Below are 8741 nucleotides of genomic sequence, written 5' to 3' on the forward strand. Positions count from 1 at the left end.
CCACCACCATCACCATCACCATCACCATCACCACCACCATCACCACCATCATCATCACCACCACCACCATCGACACCACCAAATCCCATCACATAAAGGTAATGTAACAAATGAAACTAATGATTCCAAAATAGTATCTTCATCCAGGAATTAGTCTGAGCATTTTCCTCATTTTGAACTTTTTTTAATGTACGCATTTAAAGTCTGTATTAGGCCCCAGAAGATCTGCTTGACAGGTCAGTTTGGCACTCACTATTCTAACCATGCCAAAGTAAGCTTTAGCAGGTGCATACGTGGTTGTACTGACAGGCTAGCAGGCTGGCCTACTGGTGCCTGCCTGTCCCCTTCTCACCAGGTGGAAGAGAAGTGCCACACGTCCAGTATGCCAAGAGGCCATTGGATACAATCCCACTAGTCTCCGAGGGTACTGAATGCATGCCTGACACGTTGTAGGGAATGCATGCCCAAGGGTAGATCCGGGGGCCCTTGGCAGCTGCCCCAGGCGTTTGGGGGCATTTAAAGCTAATGCCACCCTTCAATTCAGTTGTTGGAAGCTTTACACCAGCTCAGCACGAATCACATCTGCCAGTCTGCAGTTAAATATAGAAAACTGAGCTGAAGCCACTGGCTCCAGACACCTGTCTGACCCTACTCATCACTCAGTCAAGTTTTAGAGATGTATAATGCTTGGTAAAGTGAATTGTGCTCTTTTCCATTTATGGGAGCCATGTGGCAGAATTAACTTATTTTCACACTATTTGGAATTATACTGCTTATGGTTTTCTTTGGAACTATTTTCAAATATATTTCAGCCTTTTAAATAATGGAAATCTTGTATCTACACTTTTCTTTCTTTTTTTAACATTTAAGTAAGAGTAGGACCAAGTAGAATAAAATAAATAAGGTCAGGTTTAAGGTCATATTTTTTCTAATTTTGAGTTTGTGTGAAAACTAGAAAAATCTTAAACCTGGTTTTCATGATCTTTTCTTTCTATAGGGGTGTGTAAATAAGTTTTGTACCTTTGCTTATAACTCACACTCTTTTTCTCTTCTCAAAATGAGAAACTAGCTCAGATTAAAGCAGAGTATCAGCACTATTTTGACAAGGTATAATTTATCCCATAGGAACATCTTAACTGAAAATCCATTGTTGAAATCCTATAGCTTCTTTAGTGGTTGAGTTCAACTCCAGAGTCAGACTTAGGTTCAAATCCCAAATCCTATTTCTGCATGGAAAAAAAAAAAAAAAAATGCAATAGGCTGAAAAGTATTCTGGATTGCCTACTTAAAGTAAAATTCCCCAATAATTCAGAATTTATAATTCCATCTAAACTCAAATGATGTTAAAAATAAGTATAAATAGTTTGTAATATAGTATAAATATGATTGCCTGAAGAAAAAGTTGCTTGAGAATTGAGAATGAGCCTATTTACTGTTTACAACTCTATAGCTATTCCTAAGTGCAGGTGATATAACTTAAAAAGGCATATGCCTTTGACAAAAAATTCCCTTTGTGGAAATTTACAGGATAACTATTCTCCTATGCACACTAATAAATGAACAAAATTATTCATTGTGACACTATGCTGTAAGTATAAACCTAAATGTCCATTGGTAGGGAGCTGGCGAAATAAAACACAGCACAACTATATAACGGACGCTACATATCCATTTAAAGGAGGGAAGCTCTCTGTAGGTTCAAGATACACTGTTTAGTGAAGAAGGCTGCAGAATTGTGTATCACATCATGCGTGTGAAGAAAGAAAAAAAGGAAATATCCTGCATGGGTTTGAAAATATATGAAGTATTTCTGCAAGGATGTAAGGAAGATAACCATGATTAGGATGGTTTCCCTCCAGGGAGGAAACTGTATCAAGGAGCACAGGAAAAAGAGACACTCACTTTCCACTCTTCAGAATTTTTTGCTGTGAGTATGTAGGAACTATTCCAAAAATGCTTTTTTAATTTTTTGTAAAGGAGATAAAGGCATAGCAGGAATTGCACATGAAGACACACACTGTGCTTTCAAGTAGACATTTTTTCAACTAATATTTATTAAAGGTATTTTAAAACTCAGGTTGATCTCTCATCTTAACTGTGATTGGTTCAATTTTACCATACCCAAAGAATAAATTCATTTGAGCTTTTACCTACACCTTTGCTTTTTGTTAAAGGAAGAATTTAATGCAATGTGTTCAGAAAGTTACATTTAAATCGTTAATAAAAAGGAAGAGAAAGAAGAGAGGACACCATTCCGACACAAACGTTTATGTGATTTTAGCCATTACAACAGTAATTCAGAAATATCTCAAATGTTACACTGATGTCATCAATACTGCAAAAAAGGAAAAAAAAGTGACAGGCAACAGTGAAGAGCACCAGAGACCCAGCGCACACCTAAAGTAGACCATGCTTCTTTCCTTCGACTGCCAGGGTATCGTCCCGGGAAGCCCCCCACCCCCTCGCTTTCCTCCTCCGCTTTCCCTAACCCGTCTCGCGGGGCGTCTACGCCTCGTCCTCGCCCTCCTCCTCCTCGAACTCCCCCTGTTCGTCGGCCGTGGCGTCCTGGTACTGCTGGTACTCAGACACCAGGTCGTTCATGTTGCTCTCGGCCTCGGTGAACTCCATCTCGTCCATGCCCTCGCCCGTGTACCAGTGCAGGAAGGCCTTGCGCCGGAACATGGCCGTGAACTGCTCCGAGATGCGCTTGAACAGCTCCTGGATGGCCGTGCTGTTGCCGATGAAGGTGGCCGACATCTTCAGGCCGCGGGGCGGGATGTCGCACACGGCCGTCTTCACGTTGTTGGGGATCCACTCCACGAAGTAGCTGCTGTTCTTGTTCTGCACGTTGAGCATCTGCTCGTCCACCTCCTTCATGGACATGCGGCCCCGGAAGATGGCGGCCACCGTCAGGTAGCGGCCGTGGCGCGGGTCGCAGGCGGCCATCATGTTCTTGGAGTCGAACATCTGCTGGGTGAGCTCGGGCACCGTGAGCGCCCGGTACTGCTGGCTGCCCCGGCTGGTCAGGGGCGCGAAGCCGGGCATGAAGAAGTGCAGGCGGGGGAAGGGCACCATGTTCACCGCCAGCTTGCGCAGGTCTGCGTTCAGCTGGCCCGGGAAGCGCAGGCAGGTGGTGACCCCGCTCATGGTGGCCGACACCAGGTGGTTGAGGTCCCCGTAGGTGGGGGTGGTCAGCTTCAGGGTGCGGAAGCAGATGTCATACAGGGCCTCGTTGTCAATGCAGTAGGTTTCATCGGTGTTTTCCACCAGCTGGTGGACAGAGAGGGTGGCGTTGTAGGGCTCCACCACCGTGTCTGACACCTTGGGTGAGGGCATGACGCTGAAGGTGTTCATGATGCGGTCTGGGTACTCTTCCCGGATCTTGCTGATGAGCAGGGTGCCCATCCCGGACCCCGTGCCGCCCCCCAGAGAGTGGGTCAGCTGGAAGCCCTGGAGACAGTCACAGCTCTCTGACTCCTTCCTCACCACATCCAGGACCGAGTCGACCAGCTCGGCTCCCTCTGTGTAGTGGCCCTTGGCCCAGTTATTCCCGGCTCCACTCTGGCCTGCCGGAGGGAAAGAGAAATCTTAAGTCACCCGTGATTGTATTAAATACCTTACCTCAAACCCCTTAATATAGATCAGTGAGTCAATGCTCAGATAAGACTATTTCAGATTATCACCAAAATGGCCAAACGTTAAAATATTTGTTCATGAATATAATTATAAATAAGGAAGGCCAGGACACCAAGCTCTTAGCAGCTGAAAGGCAAACAATTTTACCCTATATTAAAGCTAAGTTGGCACACCGCGGATGTTCTTCATGCTTTCCCTCTGGCAGTCACACCTCTCCAGCCTCCGCTGCCCAGTGTAAAATGAATCCCTCATGCTCTCAGCCACACCAGGCACTCACCAAACACGAAATTGTCTGGTCTAAAGATCTGGCCGAATGGTCCAGACCTAACCGAATCCATCGTGCCTGGCTCCAGATCCACGAGGATGGCCCGAGGAACATATTTGTTACCTGCAAGGAACAACAGTGACTTAGACCCTCAGGCAAGGACCTCTTCAGAGAAGGGCTTGGGCGCCTGCTGCCATCATGCAGATGTTGCCCCAAACAAAGGGAGACCCACCATCAGGTTCTCAAAGGGCTCTGTCGGCATAAGGAAGCCCAATGAAATACTGCAGGGAAAGAGCGGGGATCCTAAACTGAATAGTCCACCCCCTCCCAGGGCCACACCCCTGGGGTCCCACGCAAGGGAAAGGGGAAAAGGGTGGAAAAACTGAAGGGAGTGGGGGTGGGGCAAGGGTGATTACCAGTGGCTTCATTGTAGTAAACATTGATTCTCTCCAGCTGCAAATCACTGTCTCCATGGTAACTGCCAGTGGGGTCAATCCCATGCTCATCACTGATGACCTCCCAAAACTGAGACAGAAAGGCTGCATTTAGCCATGCACGATCCCCCAGAAACGCCAAGGCTCACAATGAAATGTACCCGACTCTGTTCCGACAACCCAACATTTCAGGAGCTTGAAGCTTTAAAGGGCGTCGTGAACCGGGCACAGCCGCGGGGCTTGTATTTTGCAGGGTCAGAAAGTTGAAACTGGGCGTTTCCCAGGCAAACAGCTGCTGCTCGCGGCGGGAGGTAGGGGTCGAGGGGGGAAGGACCAGCCAAAGCCGGACAGTGGCGGAGCTTGGCGCACTGGTAGCAGCCCCAGGCGGCGGCAGGAGGCGAGGGCACAGGGACTGCAGCCCGCGAGGAGCGGGTGGGCGGGGAAAGAGGAACGCGAAGGAGCTAAAGGACCGCGGTTTTAGATTCAAAGCACGTCCTGAGACCGCAAGACAATTGCTCTCCTCCCCTCCCCCGGCAGCTCGACTCCGGTTCAAGCGAGTACAATTAATCCTCCTGGTGTCCCAGCCGCTCGCGCGGAACGCCGCGCACAGCCCCGCGGACACACCCTCGTCTTCTCCAGGCACGCGTGCCTGCCAAGCAGCCAGCGCGGAGGGAGGCCGAGGGGGGGACGGGGACTCCAAATGAGTTACAGCAGAAAGAAAGAGAGGTGCCCCCTCCGTCCCCGAAAGTCACCTCCTAGCCCAGGCCACACTCGGCGGCACAAAGCGGCCAGGAATGTCTGCATTTGGCGACCCCAGGCCTTCCCAGGACCGCGCCTGGGGACCCCGAGGGGCTCTCGGCCCAGGTTCGCGCCCCCATCGACCCCCTCCGCTGCGGCGCGCCCACCTTGGCGCCAATCTGGTTGCCGCACTGGCCCGCCTGGATGTGCACGATCTCACGCATGGTGCCTCGTCAGCGTCCTCCTGGTCCGGCGGCGTCTGGTGGGTCTGTCCGTCCTCCCCTCACACACCCACTGCGGGGTCACCGGGAAGGCGCTCGGGAACCGACGGGCTGAGAGCGCCGGCCCCGCGGGCTCCGGCTTTTATGCAAGGAGGGTGGGGCGGTCGGCACAGGCCGCGCCCCCAGCCCGAGCCCCCCAGTCCCCTTCGCGCTGGCGCTCTCCAGGCCCGGCTGACGTAATGCTCCAGGCCCTAGGGACCGTCCGGGGGGCTGGACCACGGGCCCGCGGCCAATCAGAGCGGGCGTGCCGACCGGGAGAGGGGTGGGGGCTCCCGGGAGTATGGTGGGGGCGTGCGCATTGTCTGGGGCTGTGGTGGGGGTCCGGGTATGGGGATATGGGGGAAGGGTGAAGGAAAGGAGGGTGAGAGGGCGGCGAGGCGAGGGCCACCAGCGCGGCCTGACCGGGGTGCGGGCAGAGCTGGCACCGGATGGGAACGATGGAGGACTGGAGCAGATGGAGAGGCCGTCAGGTGCTCCAGTGAGGCAGGTGGGAGGGCTGAGGTGGCACAGGCTGCTCCGCCACCTCGGATTGCGGTTCCTACTCGGCCACTGGCCAGAGTCCCTCCAGCCAACTGCCCCTGGTGAGACCACTGTCTTTTTCCTCAACCCTGGAGGCCAGCGACTGCCCAGGCGGCGCTCCGTCTCACAGAGGCCTGGGGGAGGACAGGTGGCCCCAGAAGGAAGTCGTGCTTGACGGCAGCCGGGACACCTGCAGCCCATGAACACCAGCGCGGCCTCCGCCCCCGCCCCAGCGTGGGCCTGCTTTCTCCTTTGTCTGTCTTGGACTGGTAGCTCCTCTCACTGCGCCGCAGCATCTGGGGGTGAAGCGACCTCGGAGCCCCTCGGCCCTGCCCGACCCTCTCCGGGAGTGCATAACGCCCCTGCTGGTACCCAGGACCCCTCTGCCCAGAGGGTTGACTTTTGTTCGTCGCGAGTGATGCAGTGGGAGTGGCCGGTGGCGCTGCACTGACCGTCCGGAGGGCAGAAAGAGGGTGGGGTCCCGGGGGCGGGGCTGTCGGCGGAACAAAGGGCTCTCAGAAACGTGGGATACGCTGTGTAACCTAGTATTTAAAACCACACTACAGGCGCCCCCCCCAACCCCGCCCTCGGATTCAGTTCATCTATTGTCAAGTAAGAGGGTGGGTTCCAAGGGTGGCCCACGCCCGAGTAACAAACTTTCTTATCTTCCATCGCGGCGACCTGGAGGTCCGAGGCTTCGTGCTGCGGTTCAAGGGTGGGGAATACGACTAAAAACTGCAGCCCAGCGCGCGCAAGACGACCCAAGACCCACGCGCACTCGCACGAGCGCGTGCACAGACTTGGAGCACAGACCCTCCCTTCAGATCCCCAGTCTCTAGGTACCGAGGCAGGAACTGGTCTCTTTGTTACTTTTCGCGCGCGCGTGTGTGTGTGTGAGAGAGAGAGAGGGAGAGAGAGAGAGAGACTGACTAATCCTACGTGCGTTTGAGGGCGGGAGGGGAAAGGGTGTCAGAAACGTTCACTGCACAACCCGTTCCCTGCAATTCGATGACTGAAGCGCGCCGCCCCACACTTCGGAAGGGCCATTGGCGAGGTGACGTGACCTCTTTCATCCCCTGGCGAGAAAGGCCGAATGACCCGGGCTCCCGCGGCGGAGCGGAGCCTGCAGCTGTTGAGCGAGACCCTCCCAGAACTATCAGCAAGCTGTCATCGCCTCCCTTCCCCGCTGTGGGCTGGAGGGTGGGGGGTTCAAGTCGATTCCAATGTACAAAGAGAAGTAGCGGGAACAAAAGCCCAGGCGCCCCCAAACATCCAGGGCGCCCAGACTGGAGCTCGCGGCCGGTGTTCCAGACGCGGCCGGCGTGCCCGGGTTAGGGTGGGGTCTGCCGACAGGCAGAGGGCAGCGGAAGGTCTGTCCACATGCCCTACTCTCTGGGTTCCAAGGTCTCGGGGCCTGACCTCCGAGTTTCTAATCCAGATCCTACAGATGCCGAAACGTCGAGGGCTTGCAATTCCCAAGGTCACACAGCAAGTTAAGGACAGGGCTCGGACTGGAATCTCGTCTTTTGGGCACACCAGACCTCGGGGAAAGTGACCGCATCTCGGCCAAAAGGGCTGTGGCAGGTGTCAGCCTCGAGGTGGCGGCTCTGGTGGGACCAAGCTGCGCCGGAAGGAACGGAGCTAGGGCGGCACCCTCGTGGCGAATGTAGACACACTCGGAGCGGTCACCGCTTCGCGGCGAGCTCCCAGGAGCAACCCTGATGCTCAGCGCTGGGGGGTGGGGATGGGGGCTGCTCAGCTCCATGCTGAGTAACTTGAGCTGGCCACCTGCCTCCTTCATCTAACTATTTCATTTCTTAGCTTCTGTTTCCGAGCCAAATCTCCATTGAGTGCCCGGGTGAAAACGTGTGTTCAAGATCGTATAGATAGATGAAAAGACCCTTTCCTCTCAGGTTTCTTTTAAACGGGGAAGTTTGGGATAGGGTGAGGCTGGAAATCATCCTTCTGAAAGCCCACAGTGCCCTTGGGGACACTTTTGGCCCAAGATCTGCTTTCCTTTCAAGCATTTTGCTTGAATTGTCCCCACACCCCCGCCCCTTCCGGGCAGCCATTCTTGTTAACCGGTCTGCATCCCACCCCCACCCCCACTGGAATTGTGATGCTGCACATTTTTATTTTCACAAGGAGCTGATTTTGTGTTAAAATGTTGACAACAGCCACACCTTTCCCTGAAGTCTTTCAGTTTATCTGATAACCCTTAAACAAAAAAATCATTCTTACTCCATGTAGCGCGCATGAAGAGACTGGTACCCAGCTTCCAAAGAAAAACAAAGTCGTTTTCAGTTGGGTCCCCAGCATTTCTGTCTATTAATTATATGCAATGCTTTTCAATCTAGGTCATCGTATATCAGGCACGAAGATTTGGGGGCAATATATTTCATGCTCTCTTAATGTTAGTCTTAATGATGTACTAACATTTAAAAATTTTCCCTTCCAGGGACAATTGTAGAAATACTGCTGCATAAAATACAATTCAACATTTGTTTTATACATAATCTATTGCGTGACTGAAGTGAGCAAGATATCCCTTAAACTATTAAAATTATATTTGCCTTCACAATTTTCAGATTACTTTCAACGGCATGTCCTCAAGTGAATTTGCATTTCTCTATTACACACAGTCATTGTTTGCAGAAGTCTGATAGAAAGGAGGCTTTATATAGTAGTAAATTTTTAAAGCATTGTTTTCATAATGCAACATATATTTTTGACACATTTATTGAAATTACTAGACATTTAGCATTAGGGTTCTTCACTGCTTGCCGGGATTCACCGCTTAAAACCCCCAAAACCCAGCCCGCAGCCCCCATAGCCGGCTCTGCAGCCGAGATGCACGCGGTTTCCTAG

The 8741-nt window shown here is 52.4% G+C and overlaps 1 protein-coding gene across 1 annotated transcript; it reads right to left on the bottom strand.

Moving 5' to 3' along the window:
• Positions 1 to 2018: 2018 nt before the first annotated feature.
• On the bottom strand, positions 2019 to 6313 carry LOC129039563 (tubulin beta-2B chain). Its single transcript, XM_054493459.2, has 4 exons — positions 5241 to 6313; positions 4318 to 4426; positions 3914 to 4024; positions 2019 to 3566 (listed from the first exon to the last, which is right to left on the bottom strand). Exons 1-4 carry the CDS (start codon positions 5295 to 5297, stop codon positions 2506 to 2508), a joined length of 1338 nt encoding a protein of 445 aa, XP_054349434.1. The 5' UTR covers positions 5298 to 6313; the 3' UTR covers positions 2019 to 2505.
• Positions 6314 to 8741: the final 2428 nt, after the last annotated feature.

Source organism: Pongo pygmaeus, chromosome 5 (genome assembly GCF_028885625.2).
Source record: "Pongo pygmaeus isolate AG05252 chromosome 5, NHGRI_mPonPyg2-v2.0_pri, whole genome shotgun sequence".
NCBI classification, from domain to species: Eukaryota; Metazoa; Chordata; class Mammalia; order Primates; family Hominidae; genus Pongo; species Pongo pygmaeus.